This window comes from Elgaria multicarinata, chromosome 12 (assembly GCF_023053635.1).
Source record: "Elgaria multicarinata webbii isolate HBS135686 ecotype San Diego chromosome 12, rElgMul1.1.pri, whole genome shotgun sequence".
In the NCBI taxonomy this organism is placed as follows: domain Eukaryota; kingdom Metazoa; phylum Chordata; class Lepidosauria; order Squamata; family Anguidae; genus Elgaria; species Elgaria multicarinata.
In genome coordinates this window covers 29,642,824-29,661,866 of record NC_086182.1, presented here as the reverse complement: position 1 = coordinate 29,661,866, position 19,043 = coordinate 29,642,824, and the positions used below count along the sequence as shown (strand labels likewise).

Below are 19,043 nucleotides of genomic sequence, written 5' to 3'. Positions count from 1 at the left end.
GTACCTGAAGACCAGAGGAATCTCCTTCCTGATTCTTCCTCTCAGTGCTACACACCTCCTCCACATTTCGCTCTGAACTTTCCATTCTAGTTCGAAGCTCTGCTTGCAGTTGGAAACTTTTGTAATGGTGCAACCTGAGATACATGAAAAAGTTAAGTGCGGATTCCCTACTTTCTGCATCCATCTGCCTTCAGAGGACCAACACCTGTCGCCTTGAAAAGGAATACTTGAGGAATTCATACTTTAACAATCCCAAATCTGCTCCTCCTTTGCAGATGTTTGGGATGCTGCTCTCAGCTCAAACAACATACCAAGTTGCACTTTGGTATGTGTATTTCCATATAAAATCTATTTAGAAATATGTGCTTTGAGAGAAATACTAATTTAAAAATGATGATTTTGTGAAAAAGATATGTTCAAAAACGATGAATTTAAATATGAATTTAAATGCAAAAACCCACAGAGATTCCCCCCCTTCTCTGCTGGGCAGATTATGGCAAAAAAAAAACAAAAACAAAAAAAAAAAAAAAAAACAGGCTCATAAAACTGACAAGGGCTGAAAATAGACCATGAATGCATGTGAAACTGACAAGGGCTGGAATAGACTTTGATGTCCACCCCAGCCTTGACATGAGAGCAACAGGCGGAAAGAGAACAGACCTGGTTACAGAGCCTTCCTGAAGAGGCAAAGGTCTCTATGAAGTTCCTAGAACCATCTACCATAGCTCGCTCCTTTATCAGAAGGGGTGGGTGTGGGTGGGAAAGCAGCATGGGAGAAAGGCTAATACTCCAGAGTTCTTCAATCTCAGTCCAAATCATTGGGTAATCAACTAACTCTTTTAAACTGCAAGAGATCCTGCATGTGCTCTTCTGCTTAAAAGAGGAACAATCTGGTGCAGGAGAGCCTAGCACCGACCAGATCCACCACAGCATTTCCCTAAAATGGCTGCTCAGCATGATAGGGTTGTTTCACCATTGGAGGCAACCTTGTAGCCTGAGCCCAAATCAATAGTCACAGGGGAAGGTTGTTCCACCTGAGATGGCGGACATTGATCCTTGGGCCTGAAGCACACTGAGATTTCCCTGCTTGTGGTGGCTCTGCGCACAGCCCTTCTTCCTCTCCTGACAGCTTGCCTACAGCTCTTGGCAGGGCCGGCTCTACCATTCGCCAGAGTGAAGCAGTCACCTCAGGTGGCAAAAGCCAGGAGACAGCAGCAGCAAGGTGCTGGAGGAGAAAGCTGTGGGCATTTGAGGACACTGTTCCATTATCCACAGTGAAGGCAGATCCATCTGCCAAGTCCAGTTGTATTTTGTAAATGGAATGGAAGGCAGCCTCACCTTTTCCTTCATTCAGGCAGCAATAGCTCTTGGGCCACCGCTGACTCTTGAGTTCCGGTTTCCTCTCTGGGAAAACTGTGTAGCTGTTCTGGACTGTGGCTACTTTTCAAGGGATCAATTTATTTATTTTTTACTTCCCACCCAAATTCTCTAAACTAAAAGAGGGTGGGGAATGAAAACCCAGCCCACAACGGGCTTCAAGGGAGCCCTATCAATGCTCAACTGGCCTCAACTGAGTAGGACCAGAACTGGGAAGAGGCCAGATACTCCTCCAATCTCCAACCGAGATTAAGATTCTAAAGGTAATTTGCATAAGACTGGCTCATAGGAGCAAGTGGGACGAGTCACCCACCCACTCTGTATTGTGATGGATCTCATGAAAGACAGTAAAAAAAAAACCCAGCTCTAGACTGATGGGAAGAGACCAGTGATGTCACAATCATGTCAGCCAATGCAGAGTGTTTACACTGTTGCCAGGCAAACTTCGAAGTACATTTCCATTAAAACTGTTAATAGCTATAGCACTGACTCTGGTTCCTCTAGCTATTGTAATATATCATGGGTGCAATTATAGGACTGACACTAATAGCTGAGTGTCAGGGGAAATCACTACTGAAAAGTATGGATGTTATGCAACTGCCATGCATGGTAGATTGTGCAATTCCCGTGCATGGTGGATCGCTGCTCTACACTGGATAGTACTCCAGGACACACTCTTGATCTGTATTTTTGTTCGTTTAACTTCAAGTGGCTTTGATATCCTGCTTGAAAGGAAAGGAAAGGAACCTCTCGTGCAAGCACTGAGTCATTACTGACTCTTGGAGGGACGCCAGCTTTCGTTGACGTTTTCTTGGCAGGCCTTATAGTGGGGTGGTTTGCCGTTGCCTTCCCCAGCCGTTATTATCTTTCCCCCAGCTAACTGGGTACTCATTTTACCGACCTCGGGAGGATGGAAGGCTGAGTCGACCCGAGCCGGCTGCCTGAAACCAGCTTCCACTAGGATCAAACTCAGCCATTGGAGTGATGCCTCTTAACCTTTTGCAGTGTCCTCTATACACCTTTGGCATGGTACATCTTATCCACTCAGACAACCCACAGCTGTGACCTATTTGGATTTCTTCTGTCCTCCCTAAATCCCCACCTCCCAAAACAAACAGGAAGGGGCTACTTGTAGGATGATCATGGAGAAGGCGGCTGTCAATGGCTACTAGTCCTGGTGGCTATGTACTACCTCCAGTATCAGAGGCACTAAGCCTATTTACATCAGTTGCTGGGGAACATGGGTGGGAAGGAGCAGTTGCAGTTATGCCCTGGTCGACAGCTGGTTGGCCACTGTGTGAACAGAGTGCTGGACTAGATGGACCCTTGGTCTGATCCAGCAGGGCATGTCTTACATTCTGTTGTCCTTCTTTCATCATAGAATCATAGGTCATAGAATCATAGAATAGTAGAGTTGGAAGGGGCCTATAAGGCCATGAAGTCCAACCCCCCGCTCAATGTAGGAATCCATGCTAAAGCATACCCGACAGGTGGTTGTCCAACTGTCACAGCAAGCACTGTTTCAAAGGTGGAAGTGTGGGGTTTTCTCCCTGGTACTAGATATCCTCGTTGATGGGGGCAATGTACCCTGGTTGGACCCCATGTACAGAGAACATCTAGAACAAGGCATCAAACGAGGAGATAGCAATATCGAAAAGCTGTGCCTGGCATGTAGACCAAAGGGAGGTTTGGTGGTGGTGTTTTGCTCTGGATGCAGGCCTAAGTGCAGGATGACAGCTAATAGACATTGGCAGTTGCCTCTTTGATGCCTGTCGCTAAGAGCTTTTGTGTGATAAGTGGGCTACTAACTAGGGAAAAGGGCAAGCCTCTAAGCTTGGTAATTATTTCAGTGATGCAAATCAAAAATCCACAAAGCCCTCTTCTTGGAATGTGTGTGGTGATATCACATGCACACACATACACACACAGAGCCATTTCTTGAGATGAGAATTGTTACATAGGGCTGGGTTACTCAATAATGTGAACCGCCCAGAGACCTTCAGCTATTGGGCGGCATAGAAATGCAATAAATAAACAAACAAATAAATAAAGTGAAACAGGGGGAGAGAGAGAATTGGGACATAGGCAATTATTTCAATGATGCAACTGAAAAATAGTCATCCGACTGGAAGACATGGACTATATCCCAATATGACAATTATTTGTTTGTCACTGAATTGGGTTGCTTATCTAACCAGATCAATTTCTAATACCTTTCGTGCAGGCAGTTCCCAAGGTAGTGAGAGTCAGGTAATATATGTATGCTCAGTAGTTCTTCGAAAATCGATCGAGCAGCTAAACAAATAGGTGAGTAACTTTTCATGGGGTTCTGAAAAAGAAAAAAAAGAGCAGTTTTTTAATGGTCCAAATCGGAGGGCCTGGCTGTCAGAAATATTGAACGGCCAAAGATTTTGCTGAGAAACTTGGGAAATAATTTCAGATTCTTTGGGTTTTCTATTCACAGCCCAAAACTATGCATTCAAAAAAAAAGAACAAAAGACTGTTCTTTTGTTAAACTCCTAGGGGGGATCTACACTACAGCTTTAAAGTGCTTTAAAGCGCTTTATAGCAGTTTTGACAACTGTTGGAGCCCAGGACACACTGCATATACAGTTTTCAAAACGTTTTCAAAGTGCTTTAAAGCGCTTTAAAAGCAATAGTGTAGATCCCCCCCAGCTAACAATCTAAGCCTTATGCTTAAGAACTCTCTCTCTCTCTCTCTCTCTCTTGATTCCACATGGGATCCAGAGTGAAATTTAATATAATTAAACAGGCCTGGCCGAGCTCCTCTTGTGAGATTAGTCACACTCATGAATGCTCACTCCAAAGAGACCAGTCTGAATGATATTCCAGTTTTCCATGTTGCACAAGCCAAAAAGTCTTTCCACCCATATCTACTGAAACAAATGGATTAATCTGGAACAACCAGTTTAAATTCCCAGAGGTTTGCTGGAAGAACAAGAAATCCAAATTTGGCATTGAGTCTAGAGAATTGACATCATTGCTGTACACCAGGGTCTAAGTCACTAGCCAATCTATGTTGTAGGGTTTGTGAAAATATCCCTACTGCTAGGCTCCATTTTCATGCAATTTACCTGAGATGAAGGGGGCAGCATAGAGACCTGATGTGTGTGTGTGTGTGTGTGTGTGTGTGCGCGCGCGTGTGTGTATTGCCATGGCAAGGATACAGGAAACTACATGAAAACCAGCATCTGTTGCCCCCCCTCACTATCCCAGAGTTGCATCTATGGATATTAATACATCTGTCCACTTTTGGGCTTGAAGGTCTACAAAAATTGTTCGCAAATTTGGAAGCATCTGCGAATGGTTCCAAGTGGATAAAGTCCTTCCAGCAATGATGTCAATTCTCTAGACTTCCATGGAAACCCATTTCTCGCTCTCCATTATGGGGTGAATATTAAGGCTGAAGCCAAAGTTGCTATTGAAACTTTTGGGGCTACCAAAGTCTTGGTACCTGGTGGTTGATATTTTGTTTTTTAATTTTGTTTTGTTCCCAGTATTCTTTAGAATGAGGGCAGGGTGCAGGGCCCGCACATGACCAGCTTCATGATGACTGACTTCATGTCACAACTTCACATAGATGCTTCCTACTCTCATGCTAAGGAATCCTGGTGGTGGTGGTGGGAGAATGGTGACCAGTAACCACCAAAAATCCTGGGGAGCACTGTTACTACCGGCCTCATCCTCTTTTGCAGCTCAACTCCCAACTTCAGGGGGATGAAATGGGGCAGCTCAGCTCTAAAGCAAAACTGGTTCCAAGCCAGACCCATGAACTTTACAGCCACATCTTCACTGCTGCAACTTGTGTATCTGTCTGGAAGCACTGGAAAGTTATTTACCTTCTCTGCTGTCTCTGCTGCTCCCCAAGAGCACTGGAAAAAGGCATCAGCCAGTGCTGTAATTGCTATGTTGAGCTCTTTCCAAAAGCCCAAGTTTGCCGGGATGGTTTCCTTGGGGCCTGGGGAGGGGAAAAGATTTTAAAAAGTGGGCCCATGCCATTAGAATTTGTTTGATCCTCTTCCAGCTTTAATTTCCTCACTCTAAAAGGAAACCATCTCCATTGACCTCTTCCAGGAACAATTGAATCTGAAGTTTCACAGCTTTGACTCAGTTCCCCATTTTGCCTTCTTGCAACCATCTAGGTCAGAACCATCTTGCAATTATCAAGGTCAAAAGAGCCCAATGTCAAAGAAACAACTTCAATTGGGCACTTGTTTCGTCTAACTGCTCAGAGGAGTCAACGGATGAAATGACTTAGACGAGTCAGAAATCTAAACTCAAACAAGGAAAAAGCAACATCTGCTTGCCAGTTTGAAGGCCCTTCTGCGTTGTTAGGCTGCACTGATTTGGTGCAACCTGACATTGATAAATAAGCAAAAGTTCCCGCAGAGCATTTCATGAATCAGCTGAAACTATTTTTGTTGCTTATTGTGTAATGGGCACTTCTTGTTATCAAACTCAATATAAGGGCCAAAAAAATAAAAAGGGGGGGAAAGAGTGCCCAGACTCTATACTGTAATCTTTGTTATGCATCTTGTTTTCTGTGCTGTATAGTCTTGTGGCTTTCCTTTGTCCAATTATACTATCAACACATTAGCTATAAATGGATTTAAGGGGATGCCACTTGAGTGCAATTAAACAATAAACTCATTTACTTAAACCAAGTAATTTATATAGCTAAATTCTGCATGCAGAGCAAAATTAACAACCAAGAGTGGAGAAGTAGAGAATAGACACAATCAGGCCAAAATTAAATGCTTGTAATTCCCATTGAATTCCATGGGAGGGAGTTAAACACATGCTTCATTTCCCCATTAAAAGCAATGGAAGATGCAGCTGCACTCCTATAATACTTACCTGGGAGCAAGTTACATTTCACTCAAAAGGACTTATTACTGAGTAAACACACACTGTAAAAATGCTTAGCTTTAGCTGGACTGTGCATTATATTTGCCCTGAAAAAAATCCCATCCTTTCTTGCCTTCAATAAAATCTGAACCATTTTAAAAACAGGATTCATTTAATTCTGCATACTGCAAGGTTAAAACAGGATTCCAGGGCACATGAATAGACAAAAGTGAAGATCTGCAAAAGGAGATAATTGCCTTTGGATTCCAATATTGCAGTGAAACAAATAAGAGAAGAACAACAACCAGCTGGGAAAAATAACACAATGAAGGAAGTGTTATGATGCCAAGTACCTGCTGCATAAATAGAACCAAAGATCCCTGCACCTAATTATGTGGAATGACGAGCTTCCAATCACAGGGTGTAGCAGCCTAGTTTGGCTCTGATGTGTCAATTGTTGGAATTTCATCATTATATTCTAGCCATTCAAAGGAGCCTTAAGAAATCTGGACATTTTTTGCATGCAAAATGTCCCAGGTTCAGTTTATGGTGATTACAGTTAAAGGATGTGGAAGTACACATTTCACAGAACATGGAACTGCTGCTAAAAATGGCCCAATTTCTAGTCCCACCATCCCCTTAATAATGCCAAGTTAGCCATGCGCTTATGTCATTACAATTGGTGCATTTCTCCCACCCACCCCATTCTACATCACTGGGTGGCAGGGGTAGAGAAATACACATTATGATGCCATGAGGACATGGGGAACATTGAACTAGATGTTCCAGGAAAAGAGAGGAAAGTTGATTCAGGGATGCTATTTTCAGCAGAAGCTGCACATTCTTTTTCTTTTGCAGTGTGTAGTTCTGCCATCAGAAGTACACACTGCAAGTATGAAAAAGATCTTCCTGAAACCTTGAGTTAACAGTACTGGGTTGGACTAGATGTTCTAGGAAAAGAGAAGGAAGTTGATTCAGGGATGCCATTTTCAGCAGAAGCTGCACATTCCTTTTCCTTTCCTTTTGCAGTGTGTAGTTCTGCCATCAGAAGTACACGCTACAAGTATGAAAAAGATCTTCCTGAAACCTTGAGTTAACAGTACTGGGTTGGATGGACCAATGTTCCTGATTGCTTAACTATACCTGCTTTGATGTGAGCCATGGCATGCAGCACAAGTGCTACAAATCCCCCAGCATCATCCAGGTGTGATGAGAGTACGTACAGGAACCTGTTGTTTGCATCGTAGTATGTATCTCTGGTGATGTGCAGGGCCTCCCAGACCTCCATTGAGCCTTCTTTGGGGATGGCTTGAGCCAACAGAAGTACCAATGCTGGTAAGGAAAAGACTTTGCCCAGCAGCCGTGCCACAGTGCAGCCAAAACGGTAAACCACAAAATGGCGAGGAGACAAATGGGCCAGGTTGGTGGGGACCACAGTGTCGACACTAGGGCCTGAAGGAGAAGAACCACCATCTTCGTTTGTCCCTGGAAAGATGGGAAGCAGGCATTGAAAATAATTCCATGATTTTGAAAGCACCAAAGTGCTTGTTAAGGTTCCTGAGTCAACGAACCTTATCCCCGGGCACATACTTTACCATAATTGTGAGAATGCTTGCCAAGTTGTGTAGCTAACCCATAAGGCCTTGGTGGGAAACATGATTTTTTTGGAGGAGTGCAGGGGTGTGTATGTGTGAAGAAGAATGTTGTGGTTATTAGCATCAGCTTTGATGTAGCTTCTTAAATACAATAATATGGGGTAGAGGGGGGAATTAAGTTTCTAACTCTATACAGCATACCAGAAATTGTTAAAAAGAGCCAAGAGATGAAAGGCTCCCTAATGGGTAGATGTGTGTGATTCTTCTGAGCTCTATTTGAGGAGCATTTCCTTTTCCTGCTTTTCTGCTACATAACCTCTAGGTGGCACTGTGGTATAGTGGAACAGCATGAATACACAAGAGGAAACTGTGCTTCCCCCCCCCTTTCACAATTAAATGCTGCATTTCGCTGTAAGTGCTGGTTAGACACAGAAGTGAAATTGGAGGGTCACAACATTACTTAAACCCCTGAACAACTTGGGACCAGGATACCTGAGAGAGTGCCTCCTCCATTACCAACCTGCCCAGTCAATAATGTCAGGAGAAGACATACTACTGGTGGTCCCACATGTACGCGTGGCCTGACTGGAGTCCACCAGGAGAAGAGGCTTTAGTGTGGTGGCCCCTTTTTTTCAAACTCCCTGCCCCTGGAGATAAGCCAGGCACCAACACTGTGCTGCTTCCAGTGCCTTCTGAAAGGATGCACTGGAATGCTTCTCTTACCCAGGAAGCATTCTTCAACTGACCAGCCACCATTTTTAATGGTATTCTGCTTTAAATTGAACAATTTTAACATGTTGTTCGAATCTTTTTATTATTTTATTCCTACTGCTCTAGAATCTATTTTAGATATGGAGCGGTATACAAATATTGCTGAGCCTCATGTGGCACAGAGCAGTAAAGCAGCAGTTTCTGCAGCTGGAACTCTCCCCACGGCCTGAGTTCGATCCCAGCGGAAGCTGGTTTCAGGCAGCCATCTCAGGTCGACTCAGCCATCCATCCTCCCGAGGTCAGTAAAATGAGTACCCAGTTAGCTGGGGGAAAGGTAATAACGGCCGGGGAAGGCAACGGCAAACCACCCCGCTATAAGGCCTGCCAAGAAAACGTCAACAAAAGCTGGCGTCCCTCCTAGAGTCAGTAATGACTCAGGGCTTGCACGAGAGGTTCCTTTCCATAAATATTGCAAATAAATAAAGTTTGCAGGGTTGATTGGTACCAGTAAAGAGACCCAAGAAGCAATCTGCTTCATCACCTAGAGAAGGAAGAGAGCGAGGGGGCGGCTGCGATGCCTCCAAACAGTGCTTGATCTCACGCAAGGTCCTAGCCAGGGGAGAAGCTGTCATCAGGGCCTCCACTTGCAACTCATGCACACAAGCCAGGATGGTCCTCTTATGAGTCCGCAGATCCAACCCTGATGAAGACAGATAGACAAGGCGTATCAGCTTACGTTGGAGCATGTAGGCTCAGGGAGAGACCACGGCTTCATGGAGATGACTACGCAGATGGGGGGGGGCTATTATGTAACATATTGTCACACGGGAGGCTTGCATGGCCTAAAAATAATAAATAAATAAATAAAAAAAGTCCTGGTTCATAACTGAAGCTCTAACACTTCCACTATACACGGCTTGGGTTGCCACCTATTGGCAGCTTAGATGAATGGCACCCTCTGATGAGAGCAGCCCCGTTGAAACTAGCCACGGCGTGGGAGATTGGTCATTAGGATCACGTTCTATAGTGGTTCCACGTGTGTTTCTTTAAAAGTGCATGGCTGAATCGTAGGTGAGGGAAATGGTGCTCTGCGAGACGGTTTCCTCTTTTCCTCCCCTGCTTTGATCTAAATTGTCACACACACACCCCGCCAATCTGCTATTAAGAAATGGTTTTGTCTTTTTTTTTTTTATGGCATTAGACTAAGAGCAACTGGGCTGTGTGAGCTCAGGGGAAAGGGGAGAAAGAATTGAACACTCTCTCTCAGAGTGCCCAGTCTTGAAAGAAACTCAGGCTGGCTGGGAGCTGGCATCATGTTGGGAGTTGTAGGACTTTTTCCTGTCTAAACATGAATAGGGTTGTGCCCCAAAATGTGTAGGGTTGGTAACAAGAAGGAAAGAAGGAAGGGAAGGGAAGGGAAGGGAAGGGAAGGGAAGGGAAGGGAAGGGAAGGAAGGAAGGAAGGAAGGACTTCCAAATCACGCGAGGTCCTGGTTCCCCTCTGTTCAGCACAGGTTAGGCCTCATCTTGAGTAGTGCATCCGGTTCTGGGCACCACACTTCAAAAAGGATGCAGACAAGCTGGAGCATGTTCAGAGGAGGGCAACCAGGATGATCAGGGGTTTGGAAACAAAGTCCTAGGAGGAGAGACTGAAAGAACTTGGCATGTTTAGCCTGGAGAAGAGGATTGAGGGGAGACATGATAGCACTCTTCAAATACATGAAAGGTTGTCACACAGAGGAGGGCCAGAATTTCTTCTCAATCATCCCAGAGTGCAGGACACGGAATAATGGGCTCAAGTGACAGGAAGCCAGATTCTGGCTCACATCAGGAAAAAAAACTTCCTGACTGTTAGAGCAGTATGACAATGGGACCAATTACCGAGGGAAGTGGTGGGCTCTCCCATGCTAGAGGCATTCAAAAGGAGGCTGGACAGGACAGCCATCTGTCAGGTATGCTTTAGGGTGGATTCCTGCATTGAGCAGGGGGGTGGACTTGATGACCTCATAGGACCCTTCTAACTCTACTATTCTATGATTCTATGAACTCTTGAAAGGTCATAATTGTGGAACTCCAAAGTTACCTCTAGTTTGGCCCCCTGGAACTCCATATCACACAGGGCTTCTGTAACCTTTTACTTGATTCTACCACTCACAGATTTATTGCAACTGTTTGCATGAATCCTGACTTTACATCTTCCAGCATTGTGCCACAAATTTCTCTCTCATTTTTTTTAATGATTCCCATTCAATTTGATAGAAGAGAAACTTTTTTTGAAAAGAAATTCAGTGGTGATGAAATTCCAGAGGAATTCTCATTCATGGGTTGGGTTTGCATTTCTTGGGCTTACTTTACTTAGGAAAACGGCCGGGGAGTGTCCTGTTTTTCATTACGCAATCATCTCTAGCAGCTTGTAGCCTCTGTGGGTTGCCACACTTCAATTAAAGCTCAGAGGAAGGCAACCTGAGATAATTCCTGCCATAAGGCTTTTTCAGATCAGGAAGTGCAGGCAGCCTGGGAGGCTAAGCTGTGATTTGGTATGCTCACAAACACCACAAAAATAAATTATGAAACACCCTGAGAATGAGGCAAAACAATTAAAGACCCTTTCCTGTGTGGGTGGGTGACTTTCAGGAAATTGGAGGACAGATTTTGGCAGAGCACTAACTCCACCTCATCCCTGGACCTAGACACAACACTGCCCAGCCCTCACACCTCCATTGTGGGGGACGCAAGATGGCGGCCAGTCTGCCAACACAGTTGATGCTGTTGGAACACACACAACCCCCCAAAAAAACTTTCCCCAAAAAGAAAGAAGCCGTGTTAACAGCCTTGCCAATGGAGAGCCCTACCTGTGAGAAACAGTTGAGAAATTCTCCTTTCCCTGGAGAAATTCAGTGAAATGGTGTCCCCTATTTCTCTGCCCACAAACAACGTATAAAATTTCAAAAGGCTGTTGGTACACAGCTCTAAGATCTTCATCCTTGTGATTATGACTGCCTATCATATTGTCCTCCAAATACAAGCTGGGTCAAAGGGTTGGACTACAGCACCCACCACTCCCAACCAAAGGGGATGATGGGAGTTAAGAGCCCAACTATGTCCAGGGGTGGAGGGCACAAGTTCCTCATACCCAGGTTTAAAGAAACACCCCCCTTACCTTGGTCTTCACACCCATGGGAGCTCAGGGAAGCCCTTTTCCCACTGGACAAGATATGTTGCTGCAGCAAGCCAGTACCCTATGGGGGAAAATGGTAAAGGATCTCTTCTCGATCATCTCAGAGTGCAGGACATGGAATAATGGGCTCAAATTACAGGAAGCCAGATTCCGGCTGGACATCAGGAAAAACGTCCTGACTGTTAGAGCAGTACGACAATGGAACCAATTACCTAGAATGGTTGTGGGCTCTCCCATGCTAGAGGCATTCAAGAGGCAGCTAGACAACCATCTATCAGGGATGCTTTAGGGTGGATTCCTGCATTGAGCAGGTGGTTGGACCTGATGGCCTTATAGGCCCCTTCCAACTCTGCTATACTATTAGGGTGACCATATTTGGGAAACCAAAAAAGAGGACACCTAGTGTGCATGTGGGGAAGCAGCTTTCTGAGTCCTGCTGAAAGTACGTTATTCCCCCGCCACCTTAAAGAACCCGATTGGAGTGGAGGAGGGGAAAGGATTTCATTCTGCACCACCACCATCCACTCCAATTGGGGCCTTTTCTATAATGTCCACGAATGACCCACTTTCCCCTTTAAGACCTCAATTGGAGCTCAGGGTGGGGGAATGATGTGCCTCAAGAACGCATGTCATTCCCTCCTGCCATGCTAATGGCAGCCTTAAAGAGGAAGGTGTATCATTCCAGGACATTATTGAAAATTATCAAAAATCCCCCCTGACACCATGGAAAGAGCAAAAACCAGGACAAATCCGGGGAAATCCTGACAGTTGGTCACCCTATATACTATGATTCTATGATTCTATAAAGAATCACAAGCCCTAGATCGAGAAAATAAGAGGGGGTTCCCCAGACAGAGGCCTTAATTCTTACCAGGTTTCGTTGCTGAATCCCAGCTTGCTCTCGGATGGCCAGACCAGAGCTTCCAGTCCCATCAGGCCTTTCTTGTTTCACTGTCGCTTTCCCAGATTGCATTTTTCGCAGCAGAATTCCTAGGGCTTTCATTAAGTCCATTGCCTCCTGCCACTCCGAACCTGAAAGAATCCAGAAAGACGTTAACTCTAGTGATGAGCTAATTCTGTCTCTTTGTATCAATGCCTCTGAAGAATTGTAACGATACGTGAACTGCCCAGAGAGCTTCTGCTGTGGGGCGGTATATGAATGCAATAAATAAATAAATAAATAAATAAATAAATAAATAAATAAATAAAATATTAGTCAACAGAACTACATATGGAGTGACATAGTAAGTTTGTCTGCAGTTTGCAAAATAAAAATAAAAATCGAAGGTCTTTGAAATTCAGTGGAGAAGCATTCTTCACTGCCTGGTGTCTCACCTGAGTAGCCCATGGTTTGCAAGACCCCAGAAAACTTTGCTGGGGAGTTCTCACTCTGTTGGGTCTCCTTGGATGGGCTGAAGGTGACTTTGCCTCTTTCAGGGCCCTTCAGTAAATCCATGTCCAGTGTCTGGACCATATCCTTGAAAGAGAGAGCAATTACTAAAATGCTTTGCTATACTCCTTTATTTATTTGAACCATTTTTACTCCCCTTTTCAGCTGGCGAAGAAGATGAATAGTAAGATGGTCCCCACCTCCAGCCTTACAATGTAAAGGACATGACACAAAAGGAAAAGAGATTGGGAGGGAGAAGGAAAAAAAATACAAGCCAACTCAGGCACTTGTTTATAATTATGGAGTTCCTAGAACAACAGCTGGAAAAGAAACGATGCAAGGAGAGGAGGAGGTAAACACAGCTGTTCTCTCAGCAGAACCAATGGAGTGGCCTTGCTTTCCTCTTCTCCCGCCAATCAGCTTGCCTGATGTAGGGTGACCATATGAAAAGGTGGACAAGGCTCCTGTATCTTTAACGGTTTTATTGAAAAGGAAATTTCAGCACGTGTCATTTGTATATATGGGGAACCTGATGAAATTCCCTCTTCATCACAACAGTTAAAGGTGCAGGTGCCCTGCTCTCTGTTAAATCTGGGCACTCTAGTATAGCTCCTGCACTTTAACTGTTGTGATGAAGAGGGAATTTCACCAGGTTCTCCATATATACAAATGACACCTGCCGAAATTCCCTTTTCTATGCATCTGTTAAAGATACAGGGGCCCTGTCCTCCTTTTCATATGGTCATCCTACCTAATGACAGCTGATGGAGGCAAGAGCCTGAATGAGTTGAGTGCCATTTTGGGTGGAATGGTGGGATATAAATTAAATTAAACTAAATTAAATACACAACCACTTCACCAAATTTCTTGACTCCACGGTAAAATTCCCACCTTTGTGAATTAGATAAGGACACAGGAAGCTGCCTGATGCAACATCCATCTAATCCATGATTGTCTACTCTGGTGGGCAGTGACTTTCCAGGGTCAAAGACAGGTTTTGCCTGCCCTGCTTCCAGTGATCCCTTAACTGGAGATGCCAGGAACTGAACACAGGACCACAGTGTGCTGCTCTACCACTGAGCCAAGGTCCCTGCCCAGGAGGCACTGAGGGAGGTCCTGCACATCTAGATGATGGGATATCCCGGAGATCGCCCCGGTATCATCCCTGTGCATCCACATCATGCACAGGGGATCATGGGAGCAGGCAGGGAAGATCCCTTCATTTCTCTGGGATATTGCCCTACACTTTTGTCCCAGTTTTCCCCATGGCCCTGTTGATGATCCCGAGACCGCGTGACATGTGGGCGGCTGTCCCGGGTTGTCCTGGGTCCTCGCGAATAAATGCGAGGAGCTGGGGACTGGGCATGGGGCATGGAGCTCTTCAGGAGCTCTGTGCCCATTGGGGGTGGGGTGAGGTGGGGTGAGCGGGAGGTGGTTTTTTTTTTAAAAAATACCTTTTTCACTGGAGAACTCCTGCGGTCATTTTTTATTTTAAAAAAATGGCGGTCGCGACATCCCCCAGGATGTCACGCGCCACATGTAGACTGAGGGGGAAGATATTATGATCAGCATATTGTGAGATTCTCCTCTTCCAACCCCCTGGTGTAGACATGCCCAGAAACTCTTCCTTGCTTTGCCTTGCACCAGCTCTGCCCTGCTACACTTTGTCTACCCAGTCCAGGATCTAAACTCCCAGCTTGTTCACAGCCATGCCTCCTGACCCATCACCCCATGTCAGACCCAGGATGCTTCCAAACAAGACTTTTGTTCTGCAACCACCCTTCTTTTTTCATGGAATTTTAAAGGAAGCTCCGGACCACTCCCAGCCAAGTAAGCCTCACTCCAGTGCTCTGCTCTGCTGGATAAACCACAAGAAAGATAGTGAAGGACAAATTACCAGGATGTCTGAAAACATTTCTGCTTACTGACCCAAAGGCTCTGTATCTTCTGGTGGATTCCATGGTAAAACACTAGGACATCTGCCCGGTGTTTCGCAAGCTGCGATGCAAGATGCAAGTTCTGGTCCTCCAGTTTGTCGTATAAAGTGTGAACGCTGAAATCTTCCAGGTCTCTTAACATGGAATGGTCCCCTGAAACAGACGTGTTCTTCGTTTTCATCTCATAAGACCTTCTGCACCAAAGGAGATTTGTAGTGCTCCATTTCTAGGATTTCTTTGCACTGGGAAGGGAAGGCACTGCAGAAACTGAAGGGCTCTTCCAATCTCTGCCTTCTTGTCCTCTTCAAAAACAGAGTGGGATTTGGATAGATGATTGGATCAGAGAAAATGGAACTAAAATCCCCGCTCAGCTGTGAAACTCATTGGGCTGCCTAGGCTGAATTGCTGTCTTTGAGCCTCAGCTACACCACAGGGTTATTGTGATGAGAAAACTGAACAAACCCCATCAGTACCATCTCAATGTCCTTTGAGAGAGGGTAGCACAGAAATGTGACTAGATAGATAGTCCCATCATGGGATCCATTTTCTGTGCATATGCTGCAAAACTTTGACCAAGTAGGTCAGAATTTGAAATAAGTTTGTCTCCAGAAAACCACAATATCGGAGACAAATCCTGACAGTTTTCACAACATCCCTAGCGAGGTGCCCCAGATATTTGCAAAGCATTAATTATCGGCTAATGTTAGACTAGTGCGATGTACACTCAAGATGTTAAGCCATTCAGGTTGTAATATTTTTCCTACATGAAAGAGGCACATTTTAAATCCTCACTTTTGTTGTTGCTGTTCTAGGAAGACCAGTTTATAACTTTTCTTTTGGTCTTCGTCTTTCTCTAACTCATGGGAGAGTTATACTTTTTTGAGCAGTGTTTGATGTGACCTGGGAGCACACGGATTTCAGCTGCAGCCGCAGCCGTTACTTTTCAAATCACAAAAGCTGCTGTGGTTGAAATCTGCATAGTCTCAGGTTACAGCATTCACACCCAATATGAATTACATGAGTGTGCACCTTTATGGCTTTTCATCCATTCCAGAGTAGTGCATGTGTATGATGCACGCACTTGGAAATACAGGTTAAGCATGTCCTTAAAACACCTTAGATGCAAACCTAAAAATGCAACGTGTGAAGGGGCCCTGAGAGCCATGAGTGAATTTTGCAAATGGGACTAGCTGGATGACAGTGGCAATGGAGTTCTCCCTGCCTTGACCCCCATCTTGATGCCCCGGGATCCTGAATTGACGCTCCTTCCCATCATCTGTCACCCCCATTTTATTTATTTTTAATATTTAGATGCAAAGGTTCACATCTAAAGATTTTTTTAAAAGGGGGGAATAGGGCAGCTGGCTCTCCTTCCTCTGAGCTCGCTCTGGCTGCCCCATACCTCATTTTTTTTTTTACTTTTTATCTTTAGATGTGAACCTTCGAATAAATAAATAAAATGGGGGTGGGGGAGAAGAACTTCTTTAGGTGCTTGACCTGGCAGCGGCAGCAGCCTCCCTGCTGCCCCGTTCCTCTCCCCCCCCCATTTTTTTAAAAAAAATATTTAGAATCATAGAATCATAGAATAGTAGAGTTGGAAGGGGCCTATAAGGCCATCAAGTCCAACCCCCTGCTCAATGCAGGAATCCACCCTAAAGCATTCCTGACAGAGGGTTGTCCAGCTGACTCTTCAATGCCTCTAGTGTGGGAGAGCCCCACAACCTCCCTAGGTAACTGGTTCCATTGTCGTACTGCTCTAACAGTCAGGACGTTTTTCCTGATGTCCAGCTGGAATCTGGCTTTCTGTAACTTGAGCCCATAATTCCATGTCCTGCACTCTGGGATGATCGAGAAGAGATCCTGGCCCTCCTCTGTGTGACAACCTTTCAAGTATTTGAAGAGTGCTATCATGTCTCCCCTCAATTCTTCTCTTCTCCAGGCTAAAGATGCCCAGTTCTTTCAGTCTCTCTTCATAGGGCTTTGTTTCCAGACCCCTGATCATCCTGGTTGCCCTCCTCTGAACACGCTGCAGCTTGTCTGCGTCCTTCTTGAATTTATTTGCAGTGTGTAGCCCAGAGCTTTGTATCTGCCCCCTTCCAACCCCTCCTTTAACCCCCTTCCCTTGAAAAGGCTAAACAGAGGTGCAGAGCTTGGCTTCAAGCTAAAAAAAGTCAGGGCAAGTACCCGACTTTTTAAGTGTGGTGCTTTGGGGCTCTGCCCCTGGATCCCTTCGGAGTGACGGCTGCATCATGTAGATCAACTGCCGCTACTCTGAAGCTACTCTGGGGGTAAAGAGCCCATGTAGATGAGCCCTTGGTCTTCTTTTCTCTTTCCCCCTGCTGAATTTCTAGCTGAGCCATTCACTTAAGAGTGCAAACACTGCCATCTCCTGGACTCAGCTCTTCCTGCACCACCATCAGGAAACAATTCTGCCTTGAAGATCTTGCAAACTCATTTTCCCATCAAAGAGGAGGCAAGATCCCATGGAGTCATCCCCGGGCATTATAAAAACCAGCTGAGGATGAACAATACTATTGTTCATTTCAAGGCAGCAACGGGGGAACGTGTTGATTCATTAGCATCCAGTGCCAGCCAAAATGCTCCACCCAAACACCCTACTTTTTCATCAGACATCTTCCACCTTTTGAAAAATTCCAGAAAAAAACACACACAGCATCACAATTTATGGAATCTACACCGCAGATCTTCCAAAACACTTGAAAGACGTCCCATGTTTAAAAGGGGCTTGTTTGTATGCAAGTACACAATTGTCACTGTCTCCCCTGTGGGAGGTGTGTCGCTAGAGTGCTTCTCTTATTACAGCACCAACGTTGCTTTAGTTTTTCGCAGAGGCTGCACAATGGCTTTGGGGAACTGGTTTTGGGACAGGAATTTCTTGAAGGCACAGAAAACGTCTCTCATGCCAGAAATGGAGATAAACACACTTGGGCCTGTGTGCTGGAAGCAGAGATATGAAACATTCACTTACCCTTTGTTAGGAATCCTAATTTTCCATATAGGGTCTTACCTTGTCCAGAAAAAAATCCTTCTCCGAAATCAGGTTCTTCTCCAGAGCCTCGGGGACCAAGAGCTTCATAGAATTGAAGGCTGTGAGACCAGGAAGGGGATAAGAAGAGCCTTGATGTATCAGACCAAAAATCCACCTAGTGCAGAACCCTGTTTCTCATAGCATCCAACCAGATGTCCCCAGGAAGCTTACATGCACGGCACGAAGGCTATAGCCTTACCCTGCCGTTGCTTCAGAGCAATTGGTATCCAGAGATACACTGCCTCTGAACATGGAAGCTCCATAGATCCTTGCCATCATAGCAGTGGAGGTTGGTGGCTATGGTTTTAGTGGGGCTGTGAATCCATTATGGGTTTCAGTCAGAACCAGCTAGAACTTTAATGGAGCAATCCAAGTCACCAATGAGAACAGGAATAAGACAAACCAAACTTTGGAGTAAAGTTTGGAAAATGTTGTGGCACCCTGGCTGTGGAACGAGCTCCCCAGAGAGGTCCGCGTGGCGCCTACACTGTATTCTTTTCGTCGCCGGCTGAAGAGCTTTTTATTTTCTCAGTATTTTAATACCTAATTTAACTTAAATTTAAATTTTGCTGTTTTAATTCTGCATTTTAATCCTATATCAATTTCTGCTGTGTGGTTTTATCCTGGTTGTGCTTTTTATATTGTATTTTGTATTGGTTTTTTTTTAGATTGGTTGTTTTATCATGTTCCTCATGGTTTTAACTTTTGTGAACCACCCAGAGAGCTTTGGCTATTGGGCGGTATAAAAATGGAATGTTGTTTATTCGTTCAGTCACTTCCGACTCTTTGTGACTTCATGGACCAGCCCACGCCAGAGCTTTCTGTCGGCCGTTACCACCCCTAGCTCCCCCAAGGTCAAGTCTGTCACCTCCAGAATATCATCCATCCATCTTGCCCTTGGTCGGCCCCTCTTCCTTTTGCCTTCCACTTTCCCTAGC

At 45.0% G+C, this 19,043-nt stretch overlaps 1 protein-coding gene across 1 annotated transcript in view; it reads right to left on the bottom strand.

Annotated features, from left to right (window-relative positions):
• Positions 1–19,043, bottom strand: part of LOC134407377 (uncharacterized) — a 50,468-nt gene that overhangs the window by 3,382 nt on the left and 28,043 nt on the right. The window contains exons 20-29 of the mRNA XM_063139114.1: positions 18,085–18,164; positions 15,049–15,209; positions 13,065–13,206; positions 12,601–12,761; positions 11,712–11,790; positions 9,094–9,252; positions 7,390–7,731; positions 5,238–5,356; positions 3,591–3,706; positions 5–134 (exon numbers count right to left, since the gene is read on the bottom strand). Of these exons, the coding sequence (XP_062995184.1) occupies positions 5–134; positions 3,591–3,706; positions 5,238–5,356; positions 7,390–7,731; positions 9,094–9,252; positions 11,712–11,790; positions 12,601–12,761; positions 13,065–13,206; positions 15,049–15,209; positions 18,085–18,164 (1,489 nt within the window). The remainder of the gene's footprint in view (positions 1–4; positions 135–3,590; positions 3,707–5,237; positions 5,357–7,389; positions 7,732–9,093; positions 9,253–11,711; positions 11,791–12,600; positions 12,762–13,064; positions 13,207–15,048; positions 15,210–18,084; positions 18,165–19,043) is intronic.